The sequence below is a fragment of the Nestor notabilis genome, unplaced genomic scaffold (assembly GCF_000696875.1).
Source record: "Nestor notabilis isolate BGI_N333 unplaced genomic scaffold, ASM69687v1 scaffold1720, whole genome shotgun sequence".
Taxonomy (NCBI): Eukaryota; Metazoa; Chordata; class Aves; order Psittaciformes; family Psittacidae; genus Nestor; species Nestor notabilis.
In genome coordinates, this window is record NW_009909528.1 from 211,025 (window position 1) to 231,400 (window position 20,376).

The following is a 20,376-nucleotide window of genomic DNA, read 5'->3' on the forward strand; positions in this document are numbered from 1 at the left end:
AATTGCACAAGTTGGATGAAATAGCGTTAAGGAGTTAGAAACATACCCAGGTTCTAGTAAAATGTATTTTTTCTCATTATGTTAATTATTAATGTAAACTTTATTTCTTTTTTAACAAATATTGTCTTCAATGAAATAAATACCTCTAAAGCATGAATGAATCTACTCTGTGTGTATTCTTTGCATATATCCCGTTTTCCATGTTTCCTAGGAAATCTTCAATCATTGCTATATCCTTTGTAGAAGCACATCCATGTTCCTCTAATGGATAAAACCATCCAAATCCACACAAAGTAAGTTTAGAAAACTACTGAAGTGAAAAACTACTCTTTTCTATAGGAAGCTTATGGCAATTAATTTAATTTAGAAAGTAATTTGGGCAGCTACCAAATGCAGATGGAACAGCAACATCTAGCTTTTTATATAGTCAACCACAAAAACCTTCTCTGTTCTTGCTGAAGTCCACAAAAGCATTCTGGCATTTTCCAGCACAACCTGACTTTGCATTCTGTTTTTTCCACTGGCTTGTTCTATCAACAGTCCATTTAGTTTCAAATACCTACAATATTTTCTCTCTGCAATGGTAGTTAACTGAGTAAAATAGTTTGTATAGTTTCTCACTGTAGTATCTATGAAAGACACCATGCAAAATTAAAAGTCATAGAAAAATATTTATTTGAAAAATTCAAATAATGGATCATTATCCTTTAGCGTACAGCAAATATACAATTAGTTTTCAAAATGAATACTATAGTATTTACTCAATAGCATGTAAGCATCTCTGTCTTCGTTTCTAATTAGCACCCTCTTGGTTATTGATTAATCACTCTGTGAACCACACCAGACCCTTAATATCTTTGGGATCAACACGACTGCACTCATACATTTTGCTGATAGATATGTCAACTACTTTAAATGATGTCAACTATAGTAGATTGTAAGTAGTAGCTACATAAAGCACAGCCCAGATATACACAGGTACCACAAACACACACTAAAAGGGGTTCATATTTCTGCATATTATAAATGTTTATATAAGTTTAACAGAACTATTAATAAACTTTTACTTTTATGTACAGAACTCGTGCTAGAGATGTTCCTTCATGAAGTTTTAAAACCATCATGATTTTTAACAGAACTATTAACTAGTTTAACAGAACTATTAATAAACTTTTACCTTTATGTACAGAACTCATGCTAGAGATGTTCCTTTATGAAGTTTTAAAACCATCATAATTTTTAAGGAACATCCATATTGAAAAATATCCTTCTTGTGGCTCCCAAGTAGTAAAATCCAGCATGTTCCAGAACTAGTTCTAGTCAGATTCAAATACTGTTTCACTATGCACATTAAAAGTATGCTCCCTTTTCCCAAGCATTCCTCTCTTTTTCTCAAGTAAGCAAAAGGACTGTAACTTCTATAGTTACAACAAAGGAAGTGCAAATTAACTGGAAATCAGCTAGGTAAACACACATCAGTAAAAGCACATCGAGGATAACAGAAAGCTATATTGATTTTGTTGCTATTCTTTTAACTGCTCGAGGGGAGAAAAGCCTTAACAAGGGTCAGGTCAAAAAGCTCATTCAAAAACCAATTAAAAGATCTCCTTTAATTTCAGCAGCCTTGTAGCCGGTAACGTATGTCATCAGGAAAAAATAATAGCAGCTTTCCTTTCAGGAAGGATCTTGAACTTCACACATGTATGAAAACACTTAGAGGTTCCTAAGATGGCGGGAAAAGAACACTGAAAAGACCCAACTTACCCAGCCCAAAAATCAGATGTTTGAGACATTTCCAATCTCTTCCAGTTGCACACACAGAAGTCAAATTAAATACTAAATGCAAATTGAAAACCCATAACAATTTAAAACAAAGGATTTTAAAGCAACCTCTAGCAGTTTGGTAGCTGATGCCCACACTGCTCGACCATCTCCACGCTGAGGTAACTGACTGAGGCAAGGAAAGCCGGCCAGCCGTGCCACACTGAAGTTAATTACCTGTCACACACCTGTCTTGCTGAAGCAATTAACAACCAGATCCTCATTGCTGCGATGTTATTACCAGTGACTTCAGACTGCAAGGCTCTTGGTTTAGAGACAGAAATGGTGGGGATAGGGAGGGAGATTTACAGAGCCTGGGAGTGCCTCAACAGGCACGAACTTAATAGTGCTCCTCATCAGGCAACTTAAGCATTTTTACAATACACTTTCCCCTTTAGGTGCCCTTCTCCTCCTTATTAGGTGGAAACAATTCATCAACGATCTCATTAACTGAGATCAGGTTCCTCCATGCTTCCTTCCTTCTCATTCTTTTTCCCCTCACACTTATATATGCAACATGCAGCTGTGGTGCATAGTCCAGAATAAGGCCTTTAAAACGTAAGTGCTAGGAACAGAAGTTCTACTCCAAATCATTTTCAGCCCTAAACTTCTGGTTTTAAGCCTACAATAATTTAGCTATAACTGCAGGAACACTAACCATGATGAATTTATGTGGGTTTTATTATGGGAGCTGCTTCGCTTTAAAGGCTGAGGGCATGTCTGCTATTCCCCTTCCCCCTGCACTCATACAGCCCCACACACTGTTCTGTTTATGGGTTAATTTCCCCAAGCACCTTGGAGTACACATTTAGCTGCGTTGCCTTCAAACGTGTCTACATTACTGAGGTGCAGGGTAGGATTAATGTTCAACTTCTGGGGTAATCTGAAGAAGGACACCACCAGACTAAACCCCCTTCTTCAATGCAGCTCCTCTTCCAACTGGCTTTACACCAGCTTTTGCACAGATGCATCTCAGATTTCATGTGCACATTATATATGTACATCTTAACATATGTATGCACACATACAAAATAATCTACATTGTGCCTGGTGCCATTCTGGTTCCAGAGGAAGCAAAGGTAAAAGTGGAAGGGAAGCGGGGGGTAGAGCAGAGCAACAATTAAAACTTGGTTCTCTTGGATAGATGTACATCTAACTCACAAACCAGAGGTTTCCACTAGAAACATAAAAACCAGAGTGCTCTGTAGTCTGTCAGTTCTCACATGAGCTGGGAGTCTCAGGGGCCTCTGTAGTAGCCATTGAACCTGACCTCCACCCAGGGTAGGGTCATTTTAAATCTGACTCTTGGCACACACCTGAGAAATGAAGGCATTCAGAGGCAATTTGCTTTTGTCAGAGTTCTGCTTTGGAGTCACTGGGAGGGGGGAAATGTAACCTAAATGAAGAGGAAGGTACAGAAGGCACTGAAACTTCCTTTTTTGTAAAGAAAACATAGTAGGTGTCCAAATGTCAGCAGTGGGAGGAGAACAGGGAAATATGCTGGGAGGAAGATGATGGGGACAGGGTTAAAAAGAGCATAGAAGGAAGAGGACCAGAGATGGGAAAAGGACACCACCACCATCACCAGTAGCAAAGCAAGGCCCCATAGGCCTCTGTTCTTCCCTATGACTATCCTCTGACCCATAGTCCTTGGTCCTTGCAGCATTATACTCACTTCCCCACAGAAGATGGAACTGAAAACACTCCCCCTCTCAAGATGGCTGGGACTGGTTTCTGTAGTACCCTCCTTTTGCCTCAGTGTGAGAACTGGGTCTCTCTAAAAGCAACATACCACCCCAGAGTGGTCAACCCTCCAGTCCCTTTTACTGAGCTCTGACAGTCTCTGTGGGTATGTGAATTTACCCACCCCTACCTGCTCTTCCCCTTTCCCCCTTGCTCTTTCACGTGTACCCTACAGAGGGAGTTGAGCTGTTGTAAGAAGACAGCAAGCTGGGGTGAAGAGCTAAGGGCAGATGTGCTTCACTCTTCATTTCTGTCAGGGAAAAGAAAGGATGAGAAAATTCTTCCTGAAATGAATGGAGCAATTCACACCTCTCAGAGCTGTTGTTTCAAGCTACATTTATGCCTCAAGCCATATTCACCTCCATCTTGTATTATCACTCGGCTCAGGACTGTGATGAATAGGTCATTTCACACCTTTCTGAAAAGTCTTCTGTTTAAAGGTCAGTTTCCTCTAAGTGCTGTATAATCCCCATGCTTATCTAACTGCCTTGAAATCTGGCATGGTTACTGCAGGTGGTGAGTAGAATTATTGATCTAAATTAGAGGTCATTAGAGTCAAGAATTCCCAAGATACAGCCTCTTTAAAAATACCCCAGCATTCCTTAACATTTACTGGTTGTACCAATGTTTCCTTCGTGCACACACTTAGAATAAAGGTGTGGCCAAAGAGTCTCAATTGCTTAACCCGAGCAAATGAAAGACATCAACTGTCTCTTTGGTATTCAGAGTTCAGATGTTTCTCAAAATTTCAGCTCCACACATGCAGCAAATTAAATGCTCAAGACTTCAGGGAGTTCCTGACCCTTTGAGTAGGTCTGAACATCTCCTTCTATTCCTAAATAAAGCCTGGGATGTCTTTTTCCTTAAGAGGAGGAATCGTTCTTCCTGCACTTACTGGGGACATAAAATCCAGTTAGTCCATTTTGAAAATTAAGAAAAATAGCAAAACAAAAGGTAAGTCATACCTCTGAATAGTTTGAAAGAGACACAGGAGGAAGGAGACAGGTTAGCTTAATGGAAGCCTACTCTAGGCTCTGGTGGCACCTCAGTTCAATAGAATTGTAATAGCATCAACAGCTTGGAAAAACTGTATGCGTATTATCTACTGTGCAACAGCAGTGATATTTGCAAGCAAGTACAGAGATCCAAGTATCTGCCATACAAATGGTGCTAAAACACCAATGTCTTAGTGGAACAGGAAGGATATATAATCAGAAAATGGCAGCAGAAGAGGTTGGGGAAAAAAGAGAAGGAAACACAACTGTATGTTTACTCTCATGTGCTTTTAGTCACCATAATTACTGTTGAGATGCTGAGACACAGACCACATCCGTGAATTTTTTCACTGGCCTTTTCACAGCAGCACTCTCAAAGGATTCCACTACAGGACCATAATTACCATTTATGTTTCTAAGCATGTATGAAAGAAGAGGAACATTTAGGAATCACCAGATCCCTATACACAGATGCATTTTTTTCACCTGCTTTTTACTGCTGAGCCTGGCACACCAAACAAGTTTGCTGACTTTTTCCATTGCAACATCACTGGAAAAAAGCTGCTTTTCCTTAAGTTGTGTGCGACCTGCCTGGCACAGCATCAGAAATGAGACATGCATGAATGGCCTGACTAAATCCTTACAGGACTTTCATGTTTCTTTTTGCCTTCCACCACACAGAAGGGTCATCTCAACAAAGCAGCAGAACCTATGTCAAGCAAATCACAACTCTTCTAAGCTGTTCCAGCTCATGTCTCCACAAATTCATTTTGAGGTGGATAGCAGTGTACATAGAGTGAGTGAATGGGAGGGTCTGCAGGTGTTTCTTTCCAACTAATGCACCCCAGGTTTATATTTTCCATGTGCTGCAATACTATCAAGCAATCAGTGATTTAAGATATGTTTCAGTGACATTCTGCTATTACCCTTCTGTCATTTCCCTTCATTTCTCAAGGGTTGACATTTTTCAGCACTGACAAACTATTCATTTAATTCTCTAAGTACCTTCAAAAATGAACCACATATAATTTTACAAACAACTGTGCATTAGTGAATAAAAGCAAAGTTACCATGGAATGTGTATAGAAACATATTCGACCTCCATTAGAATGCCAAAGGTGTTTGTTATGTCAGTGTTTTAAAACTGAATGCCAGATGAATTCACAATAATATGACATAACAGAATACTATTGGAAATGTCTACTCCAGAAGTGTGTATACAGTCACATACTTGCATATAAATTACACAGAAATTCAGTCTAAATGATGGTAATAAAACAGAACATAAACTCTGACAAAAAAGACATAAAGCAGTAATTGAAAGAGCAATGAGGTAATCTGATGAACTAATAGCTACAGATATAAAAACAAATTAGAATTCTGGCAGTTCACTGAAAGAACAACTGTTTCTTGAACTTTATCTTCATATTCAGATATTGCCCATTAAAGAAAAAAAAAAAAAAGAAGTAAAAAAGCATTCAACATTAACCACAAGCAACAGGCTATTAAGCATTTGATCTATAGATGGCAAAATGGCACTTTTATAAGGTATATCAGATAAATGCCATGGTTAAATGAAATGAACTCCAAGTAGTAAGTCAACATGAACCGAATTTGAAATTAAGATTGTCAAGAGAATAAGAGCTCAAAAAGGTCAAAAGAGAACTGTTCCCTCTCGAAGGCTTAAAACTTACAGGAAGAGTCAGTTCACCTGCGCAATCACAACATTTGTTATAGCAAAAGATGAGTTCCAAAATTTTATCATGAACAGTTGTACCATAAATATTTGAAAATGCATAGTCAGCTGGTACCTCAGTATTTCATTGGGGGCAGGATGTCTGAAAACAGACAGGTTAAGACAGAAATAAAACTGCAAGTGAAACAAGAGGCAAAATCAATCCCTCTTTAACACAAGGTGACTCTGGTTTTCGGCAGCCAAAAAGTATGTGGGGTTGAGGGGAGAGGAAGCATGCTACTGAAACTTCGTTCAGATGGAATGAACAGGGAAGGCAACTGACCTAATGCTCCTAAAAAAACCAAACAACAGAACTGCCCGAATGATCATTGTTACACATTTGTTGACAAAGACTCATACAGGGCAAGGAACAAAATGATAAAGTGCCTTTTCTTAAATCATTGACGACAGTAGATATACTGACTCTTCTGCTTGTAGCCCAAAGTATGAAGTGTTCCTGGAAGCCAGCTTTGGGTAACTTTACACAGATAAAAGTTTTATTCTTAAGTTATAGAAACTTAACATCCTTTCCATTAAACAGAAGAGCACTTCACAGAGTGGGCCTTGTCAAACAGAATGAAAAAGATAACTAAACTATTTTAATCTCTCAAATAAAAGATTTCTGTGCTTCCTCTCAATTTTTAATTGAAGTATTTACCAGGATGATTCACAAGTAGATATAAATATATATCCTTTCGATTTCAAAAGTACTGACCCAGGGTGAACTTGGGGCACAGAACAGAACCAGTAGTGAAGGAGTACCATCAAGTGGAACTGCCTTGGATAAAGCAACTGTCAGTGAAAACTTTAAAATCCCAGTCACAGCAAAAGCAAATGGTGCTGCAAGCATTTTATTTCCAGGAGTTGCATTCATCCAGGAAAGCAGTAAGCACTGTTTTCTTCAATAAAATTCACATCAGTAGTTAAAAATAAGCTAAAATGGCTTCTGAAAGTCCACACTACGGTCTGTGTGCAAAAGGCAGTATATTTAACATCAGTAAAGTGCTGTCCATACTTTTCTTTAAAAATAAGTATCTCAAAAGAGTAAAGTCTTCACATGACGAGACCTTCTTATACATGACTGTTTGCATTAACAGATTAAATGTCATTTCTTCCCCTTTAATTAACTTACCGGGTTGACAATATGTCAATAAGTTCTTTTCTGTACTTGACTCTTAGAGTATTAGTTTTGTACCTGGAATCCTTACTAACTTCAGGCAAATTCAGGATCTAAGTAAAAATAGAGAAAAAAATGTGTTTGGCAGGAGGTATTTATGTAGCTAAGAAAATTCATTACTGAGTTAAGACAGCTTTCCAAAAACCCCCAAACCCCTACTTCTCATTAATCTTTTAAAATAGATTAGGAAATTAAGAAAAGATAACGCCTCCTGGTTAATGTTACATAACAAGTACAGAAAAGACAAAAATCAAACTGAAGTTCCAAATCTTAGTTGATAGTTTTCAGCATCAGCTAGCAGAAATTCTTACTGTAGAACACTAAAATGTCTGTAAAGTCTTACTGTAAGGTTGGAGAGATCTGTGGGATTATCCTGCACTAAGTTCTATGTCATAGAACGAGAAATATGACTGTACTTCATAAGCTAAAGTGAGAAAAGCTATGTCTAAGAACATTTCTTTCCATTTCAGTAATTTCTGTCAAAAAGGTAAAAAAACCCAAACAAACAAAAAGTCTTTTTCTATTGAAATGTCATCTATATTCTTTATGATTTGTTCTGAAAGATTAAGAAAGAAAATCAGATATAAAGAAGAAATCCTTCACTATGAAGGTGGTGAGGCACTGGACCAGGTTGGCCAGAGAAACTGTGGCTGCCCCATCCCTGGCAGTGTTCAAGGTTGGATGGGGCTTTGAGTAACCTGGTCTAGTGGAAGGTGTCCCTGCCGTGGAATGAGATGATTATTAAGGTCCCTTCAAACCCAAACTATTCTATGATTCTATGATTTTTATCTACAAGGTAACATAAAACATCAATCTAGCATCTTCCATCAACTCTTAATTCACAGCGTATTTTCTTTTCCTTCTATGTTTACATGATCTAGTTTATGAAAATCACAACAATCACAAAATGTTCTTCTTTTCCTATCTTAAAGATTAACAATAATATTGGTACCCCTTAAAACTATCTCCTCTTCTTAATACTGATATTTTGGAGTTAGAAATCACTACTTCAGAGAAAAAAAAAAACAACAAACATTCAAGGTTGTTCAAAGTAAATGATAGTGAATACTTACTTATGAGAGCTTAAAAAAAAACCCAGAAATTAATCAGAAAACTATGGTTCCATTTGATGAGTTATATGAAAACTGGTCATATGGAGTTGCTTACTCTACTGTTTTAATTAATGGTACTGACTTCAGCTTTAACTTAACGTCCATCTGTTGTAAAGCTGCGTGTCTATATATGTTCTCTTTTTTTTTTGTGACTAACAAATGCACATTTGAGAAGTTATTCATTAATGTGCCATTCATCTTTCTGCATCACGCTGCCAATGTTACTTTCTTATTTCACTGTGACCACTTGGAATAAAACTGCTGCTCTCCTTTTCTAGGCCTCCTCCAAGCTCTCAGATGCACATCCAGAGTTTGCACTCTTTGTGTTTTGTCCCCCAACACTAGCAAACCTGTTTGTACTCTCCTTTGCTGTACACTAAAGCTCAGTCTTCTGAAGAATCTTGCTCAGTATTCCTATTTAGATTGAAGCAGCCATACATCAGGATGTGCTTTTATAACACTTGACTGCCATGAAATGCACTTCAGCTAGCAGTCTTACAAAGTTTTCCTGCAATTACCCAAATCCCCAAACAACCTACAGTTAGTGTTCATTGATTTTCAAAATATCACAGTGAATTACTCCAGCTTTTTCTTTTTGCTTGCCTGAAAAGATATGGTTGAAGCAGAATGTTTGCAATTGTTTACAGCTTGAGCCAGCTGTTCCATCTCCAGAGTATGTGTCTTCAGGGCAACAGCTTCCATACAGCCTGTATTTTTAGCACCAACTCATCTCAGAAAAGTTCTCCAATACCAATTCCTATGTTTGAATGAGTGGTCTCTGTATTTACTAAAGTTCACTAGGGCCTTCCTGTAATAAAGTCCCCTTCCTTTATTGGCTCTCCCTCTTCATGGTGTTTTAAGTTCCAAATCACCATCCATTTAGCTCAGAGCATACCTCTAATGGGTTTCACAGCATTCCACTGACTTCTGCATCACTCTGTTTCTCGGCAATGTAACAGCCCAAATTCATACCTTTAATGACTTGATAAGAGTAGAAAGACTTTTTTTTTAGAAACAAATATGGTAACTGGTTTATAGAAAATTCTAACCATTACCCAAAACTTGAACTATTTTCCCTCTTTGTTTTTACTCTCTTCGAAATGCGAGCAATCAACATTTATCCATGTTCTGTACCTCCTACTTTTAATTCTAGAAATACCAGAATACATTAGTAAGAATGAAACAAAAAAACATCATCCTGAAGACTAGTGCAAATATTCATCTCAGTTAATTTTAGTCCTCCAGATTCTGAAGTAAGACAAATCATAGAAACGTTGCCTCATCTTCTGGGGTACCATTCATGCCTTACCCATTACAGAGAAAGTACAGCAACAAGCCATACCACAAGTGACTCAGCTGCACCCTAAAGTGAGGTGAATGAATGGTAGGAAGGTTGCTAGCTTGTTAATTTTTTAGCTAATCAGCTGTGCAGCTGGACAGGTTTCATAAGGGGTTCAGCACCCACAGGTTTGGGAATTGGGGTGTTCTGAACACAGAGGCAAAGCACAGAACCCGTCTCAGTGCCCTAAATTACCAGCCAGAAACCAAGGTTGGAATTTATACCTGCTACGTATTTTCACACAAAAAAAGGAGAATTAAGAAGCAATTGGTAATTAATTTCCTAGTCAGAATGGAAACTATTACACCATTACCTTGCACACAGTGACAAACTGCTGATCATTTCCAGCTCCCACCACGATATAGCCATCCTTGGTCTTAAAAGCCTGGAAAAACAAAGGCAGGTGATAATCTGCAATTAAGCTATAAAATATCAGCACATCTTTTAAGTGAAAACTTGGTAAAAACGTTCAAACAACTTCCTTAAACATTTCCATTCAGACCCAACTTCTAGTTCTATAGAAGTGGCTCAAAGTCACCTTTAAGGATGGATGCATCCCTTTTGATTTTTCTAATGTTATTCAAGATATTTTTCTAAAGTTGACAATTTACCTTGGTTAATATTTTACTTGCTGAAAAATACATCTTGAGGCATCCTGAAATCTTGCAAATATGTCTCTCACTCATGGGGACTGAGGAGGATTTAGCAGAATAACACTTACTTGCCAGGAGCTATTTATTCAGCTTCACTTTTAGCCTCACTGCAGGCAGACACCCGCACTGAGGTGTCACAGATGCTGGCCAAATATGCAAGTAAAAAATAATTGCCAAATAGCTCTGACAAATTAGGGACCTTCATGGGGATGAAAGGGATAGGCTACATCTTTCGAGCTCTTCAGCTGAAGATTAAGATACCTCCTTGGTCAGTTGTCTCAAGACCAAGCTCCTGGAGAAAATGGGGCTTCTTATCCAGCTTTGCGGATTTCTTTTCTTTAATTTTGACTTCATTTCAGTGGCCTTACTGGCACGTTTCATGGGGAACTGAATATTTAACTGGGTAGGACATCACAGCTTTCATTTCAGACTAAATTCTCTCCACTTAGATTTTCACTGAAAAAAAAAGAAAATCTGCAACTGGCATCATCCTCAATTTTAACACCGTGTCAGGCCATCTTCTAAAATTGGATAATGCAAACAGATTCCCCTTTCCTCCACACCTCGCCCTTATACAAGGGTGTGTAACTGCAGTCTCAGTCATAGGCGTTACAACCACGATTTTCACAGGCTCCTGGGAAAAATTCTTTCACTATTAATTTGACTTCAGTGCAAGAGGCCAGCACAGCCTGGTGCACTAATGGTGACAAGGCCTTGCAGAGAGAACACCCCATCTTTCACTTTCAGAAATGACTTTTTTTTAATGAGCCATCATGTCCTGATCTAAAGGAGTGAATTTTTACTAGACATTTTGGTTAAATAACATAAATAGAAGCCATGATGACACTTCAATAATAAGAAGTCTTCTCATGCCACTGTGGCTTATTCTTCTTCACAAATAGGAATATGCTATTCCAACTTGCAATCTTCCATACAGGTACAACTACATCCATGTAGTTGTAGCAATCTTTCATACAGGTACAACTCTTCCCATTTGGTATAATCAAGGCTTTAAAATTGTATATGGAAAATTATGTCCTTACTGAAATGCAAGTAACTGTACATCATAGTTAGGATATCGCTTGTTTATCTCGCTATGTTTCATTTCCTGGTAATTAGTATTGGTCAGTCTAAGATTTTCAGCAAGCAAAGAGAAATTCAGCAAGCATTTAGTCCCAAGCATGCAAAAGAAGTCCCACTGACTGAGCCCCAATATATCAAAAGTTGAGAAGCACACACAGTATAAAGGTACTGCATACTCATGCTGTGGAAAGTGATGAGCACAGAAAAAAATGGGGAAAGGAATAGAGAAAAGAACGTTCTGTTTGAATGCATAAGCGTTTTTTAGATATATCTGTTCATGTACAAAACAATCATGACAGAGTGTGGTCTAAGAATATGTAAGACACTTCCCCCCACCCCCCCCAGTAAATGGCTTTTAGTAGGAATAGTTATGAACTAAAACTGTCAGCATAAACTTACTACTTTTAGTTACAGGCAGTATCTGTTTTCTGAACACCCTGCCCAAATCCCGATCAGTCTTTGCTGATGCTCTGAATTCTAAAAGCAGCCACACGCTTTTCACACAAATTATGGGTTAAACACTAGACGTATCTGTGTGAGTATGTAACACAATATAGTTTTTACTGGTGCGACCACCTACTACTTCCAGTAAACACAAATTAGAAATTCTTTTACACATTCTTTTAAGCTTCTAGTCTGGATGCCTCTTACAGATTGCAAAGCCATATGTACGTATACGCAGATCCCCTTCCTCCAAACTCCAAAATACATTTAAATTGGTAGTATGGGCAAATCCAAGAGAGTCTACTATTTATCAGCAACTTCTTTGGAGACCTGCATCTCCATAAGAAGATGCAATCACACCATAGCTGCATACCACAACGAGACATGCATCTCTACCTGTGGGCTGGCCATGCAGCAGTGGAAGTCAGTCTACGTTTCAAGGGTCTGGTTATGAGCACGTGTGCTTCAGTTGCTTTGCTGAATGTGTGGGAAAACTGACTATTCTTAGTTGCATTATATGTCTAAAAAGCTAAAACAACAATCACGTCATCCTTACACAACAAAAATGGTATCATAATAAACGCAGCAGTGTCTTTTTCCATGAAGCTTAACTCAAATGTCTTCAGCTGCTATTTTAGGTTTCCCATTACATAACAGCTGATTATTTGCCAGTCATTGCTGCTGATAAAGCAGAAACTTCAAAATGTCATTAGCACGATACTGATGCCAACATTTAAAGGTTATAAAAAAGGTTTTATTCATCATCCATAAATGTACACACACTACAGGTTAGCGTCTGGTCTCAGAAAGCTTCACAACCTTATCATACAAAGGAGAGTAAGGGAAAAGCGCAGACAGATTTTAATGAGATTTTGCTTTGATAAACTGCTGTCCATCACATTGAATCATTTCACATTAGCACAGAAGTCTTTTTTCCCTTCCCCCTTCTCTGAAGAATGAGGCCTTCTGAAAAGATTTTTCAGAGCATGAGCATGATTTAACCTGCTACTCCCATGCGATATACTGAGCAATAGGACATCCCCCGGTGAAGATAAGATACAAAAACCAAACAAAAAAACTATTAGTCCACATTTCATTCATGGAAAAGGTGGCGACAGATTGTGAGCATCCAAAGGCACGGCTTTCAGTATGGTGTGAAAATTTTGGGGTTTTTTAAGGAAGTAATCTGTAAACTCACACTGAACAATACATATAGCACATGACATCAAAATATGCATATTCAAAGCCAGATCTCAAAGTCCAGTGTGCATGCACCAAAACCTCACACTGACTAATGGATGTTACAGGACCTCACTAAGACTCAGCGCTTGCCCAGTTTCATCCTAGAACACAGTATACCTGAGATACTTTGTGTACTGAAACATTTTAACCTCCCTGAACATACGGAATAGGAACTATCACCTTCAGAAATGTTCTAAGGGGTTTACAAGTATTCTCCAAAAATAGACTACACAATAGACCATACAATAAAAATGCAGGCCAGACTTAACCATAGTTTATTATCAGAGTGAATCAAGACTTGTTGCCATAATGTGAGGCCAAACTAGCCAGCCTCTGCTCTAAGTCAATGGCCTTCCAAAATTTGCCAGCTTTGATGGTGTCAGTGGAAGACTGTTAATCTCTTGTATTTATTGTCTTATGAATTTTACCTATGCAATGACAATCATCAATCATACATAAATATCTTTGCATATGCTTTCAAGGGTCCAATTCAAGAGCGCCAACTCCAATAAAATAACCAGAAGTCCAAGTAACAAACCTTTGGGACCAGCTGGGGACAGTGCACAACAGGCACATACTTGAGAAGTCTATAACCATAAAACCCAACAAAGCTAAACCAGTATTTTCCAACAAAGCTTTGAAACGTCATCACCAAAATTTTTAAGGAAAATAGATTAATTCTCATATGTTACTCCTTCCACTCCCCTCCATCTTCCCATTTACAACAATCTCTTCACTCACTTATGGATAATTACTCAGTAAAACACGATGTGACCATGCGTAAGTCTGTTTCTGTGCTTGAAGTACCTCCCTGGTATTAACGGGTGTGGTCAAAGAGAAAAGCCAGCCTCTTCCTCGCTTGGAACCACAGAAAATCACAGTGTTACTTTTAATTTATTGCATAATTTGTCTTCAGTGATACTTTGAAGTTTCCAGTGTGGTATTTGATGCAATGCAAAGGTCATTTAAGGACAAGCATTCTCTAGTCTTAATGTAGACTAAAGGCTGTGATTAGAAGGTGATGCACACAGGATCTGACTGACCTGTACGCAGGCTCTCTTCTCCTGACAATCAAACGTATCTACAACAGATGTCGACTTTTTTGTCTTACAACCTTGCAAACTCTGGTTCCCAAATACATTAAAGAGTAGGAGACCCTCAGTTTTGCTTCAGATCCAGAACAGTTACATTCCTTCCAGATGGGATAAACTTGGCACACCGTTTCTCTACCTTTACACGTTGGTTTGAATAAAATGTCAGCTGTGCCACAGAACCATGGAGTGACCGTGTTCTTTTCTCTTTCAAGGGAAGAGCACAATCCTTTCATAACAACTCAATACTTAATTACCGTAACAAATGGGAACAAGACCAAAAAGATTGGTCAGTGGTAGTTCTGAGCACCACATATAAATCATAAAGACCACACACTTTGAAACTATTTGCCTACTCTGCACTCTCTTCCAGTGAAAGCAAACAGTACAAATAAGAAATGTAAATTTCATGGACTGGATTAATGTATGCTGAATGTTCTCATTGAGCAAGCTGAGGAAGAGCATTCCACACAAAGATTTCACTTTTCCCCCCATCTCCTCAACCCGAACTACCTTGTCCATCTCTTCACTGCCATGCTGCAGGACGTACTATCCTGCGACTCCGCAGCTGTCACAGGCTACCACACAGATCAGTATTAACAACATCTGCAATAATTCTCTAACAGAGAAGAGACATTTGACTGGATGCCACGAGCATGTGGGAAAGGTGTTTACGGTAAGAGTGGGAATGATTACTTTGGTCTCTGAGATGAGGCAGAACACCAGCACTGATGTCAAGGAAAGCAGACCACAGGCTAACAACCAGGGAGACTGTTCACTTCTGCAGAGCCCATGAGCCATGAGACAATTTTTCTGATCAACCGTCAACTTCCATGAAGGTGTGAGTGTGGAAAAATGCCTTTGACTAACTGATCCAGGAGCAAATCTGATGAGAACCATTAAATGTGCTCTGAATGCACCTTCTCCGAAGTGGCAGCAAAGTTAACGCAAAATCACAGCATCAAACCAGGATACCTACATTTGGTGTTATACTGTATTACTCTCAACACTCATTCAGGAAGCAGGACAGCAGAGTTCTGCTCTCCAGAACATGTCACGTTGTTACCTAATGTGAGAAGTCTAAACTGCTGGGAACAGGCTGCAAGCGAGGCCTCTCCAACCCTAGCTCACTGTCCCTAAGAAGTAGGTTGGAGACAGAGTCCCTCTCTCACTTACTCTCCTGCTCATATGGCATTTGCACCACTCATTTCCCAGCTGTCTAGATGTTACACCTAGATTTGTAATCTACAAGTACCAGTTGAGGATACTATTTACCAAAAGTTAAATTAAGCTGTTCCTTTATATTCAATAGTGTCATTAACATTAACTTTGCATTGCATACCCTTATTTTTAGAGATGAGAGTTTTATCCTGATCATATCAAAAAACGTGTGCTGCAAGGAAGTGAAACCATTTTCTTTATTTTCCAGTGTGAATGCAATATACATCCAGCCTCAACACACAAAAAGCCACTTAAAAACTCCTGAAAGAGCAGTGAACAGCTTTAAAGTGGGAAACTTGTCATTTTCCCAAATGTCTAAAATTTTAAATACCTAAACTATACCTCAATTAAAAATAAATTCTCTGGTATTGTAAACTGGCATTAAAACTGCTCCTCCTTGCTTTGAAAAATAAAAGTATCAGGCTCAGAATCACATTCTCCATTGCCACGTTAGCTTTCCATTAGTTTTTCAACAATGAAATTACACACACAGAGACACGCACACACAAAATAAATAAACTTTAATCACGGTATCACACTGGAGCCAGTTCAATTAATGTTGTGTCAGCATTTCCATTTAAGCTACTATTTTCAAGAGGTTTATAGCATAGCCATAAAAATTCAGTTAGGTTGAAATTAAGCAAACAAGGTCTTATACAGCAAGCAACATTTAAGTACATATACAGACAGCAGCCAGTTAGGACTTATATGGGAATTAAAATAGACGCTTACTGATTTTAAAGGGCACTGAAGAGCTATTTTTTAAACAATATTTTTCTCAACATTTACAATAATCTCTCAAAAGCCTGAATCCAAGCTAGGTTTCCGCACCCTTTTTCCTTCTCACACAATAGTTCACACAATTTCTTCCCATTTTGGGATTGTAAGCACTGGGGTTTTTGTTTCACTTTTAAAGTAAAAGAATGCAATGAAAACATTTCTTTTGAAAAGCAACACACACAACCACAGTCTGATCCTGATACAGGCCCTCCAGGCATTATTGAAACAGAAAAGACAAATACTTCTTACACCTTCCAAAAATCATAAGATAAAGCTCTCTGGAAAATCTGAGTACTCAAATACGAGGTTTTAAGAGTGTTACTTTGAATTTAACTCTAAATGAGGTCCTATTTCCATTTTCAGCAGAAATCATCAGAGCACATTTTGTGTTGTTATTTCTGTCCCTTTTGCCTCTGACCTCTTTGGCTTTAAGTGATGTAGTGGTACAACTTCCAAAGGTGAGCTTTGTAATCCTGACTACCTTTTTGGTAACTCATACTGAGCTAATCAGCCTGGCATTTCAAGCTGCAGGCAGATGACCGACCCAGTGCAAGCAAACTAGAACTCAGACTAGAAGTCAGACTACCAGGCAGTGCTTTTAACTTAAAGGGCCTAATAACTTAATGACCTGCTATAGAGAAGGTTCCTCAAAATGCTGAGCTGAATCATTTGTGAGTTTCCCTGATAACCAGCCAACCGAGAAGAACAAGCAATCAAATTAACATCAATGGTGATGAAAATTAGCAGAGACACCAATGAGGACATAACAATTACAGGGGGGCAAAACTGGCTGCATTTCACCACTTGGCACTTTTACAACTTAAAATAAACAGCACTCATATTTGAAATCTGCCATTTAGCTGCAGAACATGATGGACAAAGGTAGCGAAAACTTCACTCCATTCTGTCAATGTGCCTTTGCCCTGTTTTGGACTTTTTTCCCAGTTAATCTCTCTCTCAAGCAGTATGTGATCCTATGCACTATTCAATAGACACACTATGGTGAACTAAGGATGGATTTCAAACCTATTTCAACCTTGACTCTTCAGTATCCCTAATTTGTGTTTTTAAGTCAGACTCATTAAGGTTTACTGCATGTAGTTCACTTTGATTTAAAACAGTATTTTATCTCTAATTGAGGATTTAAAAGTTGAACTGGCAAGGATGCACATTATTTTAAGTCCTCAATTTATGCCAAAAAACCCCCACCCCGTTGCCAGGCCATAGGAATAATGCTAGTGAGATCTATTTAAAAAATATATATAAAACAGTGGTTGATGAGTGGAACACTTATATATGTCTAAAAGCCAGAAGTCCCTTTCCTCTTCACGTCCCTGTAAATTTCTATTAGGCTTTCTTAAAGCTATAAAATTCAGATTTCTGTTTTTCTCTAATAGTCTTTTTTTATCATTCCCCATTAGACTGAGAAATGTTGATAAAGGATATCACATTACTGCAATTACAAACTTTCATCTACCTCAAATTTAGCATTATTCTAATTGTTAAAGTTTGAAAATCACTACAATTTGAAATTAAAATATTACACCTTTTGCTGACTTAAAACTGTGCTGGCCAATATTTAACCAACTTTTCATTCTAGCAGCTAAGAAGTCAAATTATCTGCTGAGAAAGAGCTGAGGAAATCTCTATGGTAGTAGCTACTATTTTGGGTTTTAAAAAAACATCTTTGCATCTATGGCTTGTAGAGTGCTTTTGCATAATAAATATAACTACCTTTGAAAAAAGAACTTGTTCCGGAGAATCAACACATTATAAGTGTGCTTCTATTATCACAGTCTAAAAACTACATCAGACTTTATAACAACCTTCCAACACTTAGAGGAGGCCTAGAAGAAACCTGAAGAGGGTTTTTTACAAGGGCCTGTAGGGACAGGAAAAGGGGGAATGGTTTTAACTTGCCAGAGGGGAGATGGAGATTAGACATTAGAAGTTCTTCCCTGTGAGGGTGCTGAGGCGCTGGCACAGGGTGCCCAGAGAAGCTGTGGCTGCCCCATCCCTGGCAGTGTTCAAGGCCAGGTTGGACACAGGGGCTTGGAGCTACCTGGTCTAGCAGAAGGTGTCCCTGGCCATGGCAGGGGTTGGAACTGGATAAGCTTTAAGGTCCCTTCCAACACAAACCATTCTAGGATTTTATGACATTGAACACTGCATCAGCGTCACTGTACCTCGGTCCACTGACAAATGAGCATGAACATAGACTGCTCCCACTAGAGTCTTTTGCAAAAAACATATTGTTTTACATATTTTCATAGTAAATAATTCACAGAAGCTAAGCCATAGCAAGTACACACAGCCATGCAATTAAATCTGATGTCAGTCACAAGCAGCCAAATAAGTTTAAAGCTACCCAACTACTGCTGTCCATATGCGACAGCACAGCCATGTTACAGCCTACAGACTAACAGCAAAGATCTCCGCTAAGAATGAACATCCCATAACGAGATCATGATCCTTGTTACAGGAACGACCCCAGCTATTGAGCGGCCCGGTCCGGCTATGGCTGAAGGATGGTGCCACCAAGTCTGGAGAAGCAGCCTCCTGGCCTTCATGAGCTGGCGAAGTCAAAGGGCTGGTCTCCTAATGATCCAGATGGCCTTCTGGTGACACTGGGGTTGGCATCAAATGGGCAGCAGCAAACCAGGCACACAGACCTGCCATTGTGCTGGAAAGGGCTAAAATGGGCTGTTGGCAGCAGCTTGGCCTGTTCTTGCAGCCCTGATGACAGCCTGAAGTGCTGCCTGCCCGCTGTTCCCTGGAGTTGGCTATGAAATGACCTTTCACAGAAACAAGGTTCTTGTCCCTCGATTATACGAAGCTGATTATCTGATTACCTCACTTGGGCAGGGGGAAGAAGGAGCAAATAGGGAGAAGAGGTGCATGGATTTGTAAGGGCACTCTTCCTCCCCCCAGGGTGCTGATGAAAGCATTAGGATGTTTTACAGCTTCCTTTATAACAGTACCAAAAAATAATACATAAAGAGGAGTAACAAAATGCATTTAAATGGTTTATTAATTAAGACGAACAGAGACAGCTTTCAGTAACAGTGGGATACTGGTACATTTAATTTCCTTCCAGTATACGTTTCCTTTCACAGTTACAAAGATTGGGCATCTTATTAGACATTGACAAAGCTGTGCTTATATGTGGGAAAGATTGCTAGTGAAAATTACACAGGGAGGCATACCAATTTTCACATCAAGCTACATACTGAAGCATAAGACTTTTAAGACAAAAAAATGTATTTCTCCAGCTGCTCCATTTTTCTTTTTCTTTTCAGAATCTGCACAAGTTAAAACAAAATCCTCCAAGTGAGCAAACAAAGCAATCTTAAGTTGCCATAAAGAATGTAAAATCAATTGAAATGAGTGGGACAGACGGCTGCCCACTGGATTTCAGTGAAAATTAAAATGGAGGTCCTATAGAATAAGATTTGTACTCTCTTTACACACGAAGAAAACCCTGGTTTTCAAATGTATGGAACAGGAGGACAGCCTTTCCCTCACCCTCCGGAAGCATAAAGCCCTCTCAAAATCTTTTTGATCTTAAAACCTGAGGGAATAGGAAATATAACAGGAAGTCTATGGTGGCATATGATTATTTACCCTGAGTGTTTTGGCATTGCAACGTTTAAAACAGACAATTTGCAGTCATCCAGAAGAGGCTCTGCAGAAGTACTGAGGCCAGCTCAGGCTTACTGTTTTCACATTTGTCCTGGGTTTCAACAGTCTGAAGTGAGCCCCATCATCCTAACAGCCCTTCTTGAACTCCTACAAGTGCAGTGATACTTGTAAAATGCAATACTCAATGAATGGGCTGCTACTAGTACCCAGGCTGTGACAAAGGGGTGTTTCAACACCTATTTGGTCAGCAGCAGGCACCCTTTGTACCACAATGGTCATCTCCTACTTGGATGTTTCT

The 20,376-nt window shown here is 38.9% G+C and overlaps 1 protein-coding gene across 1 annotated transcript in view; it reads right to left on the bottom strand.

Moving 5' to 3' along the window:
- SUGCT (succinyl-CoA:glutarate-CoA transferase) overlaps positions 1 to 20,376 on the bottom strand; it is a 302,732-nt gene that overhangs the window by 182,873 nt on the left and 99,483 nt on the right. The window contains exons 9-10 of the mRNA XM_010024783.1: positions 10,236 to 10,307; positions 7,427 to 7,524 (exon numbers count right to left, since the gene is read on the bottom strand). Of these exons, the coding sequence (XP_010023085.1) occupies positions 7,427 to 7,524; positions 10,236 to 10,307 (170 nt within the window). The remainder of the gene's footprint in view (positions 1 to 7,426; positions 7,525 to 10,235; positions 10,308 to 20,376) is intronic.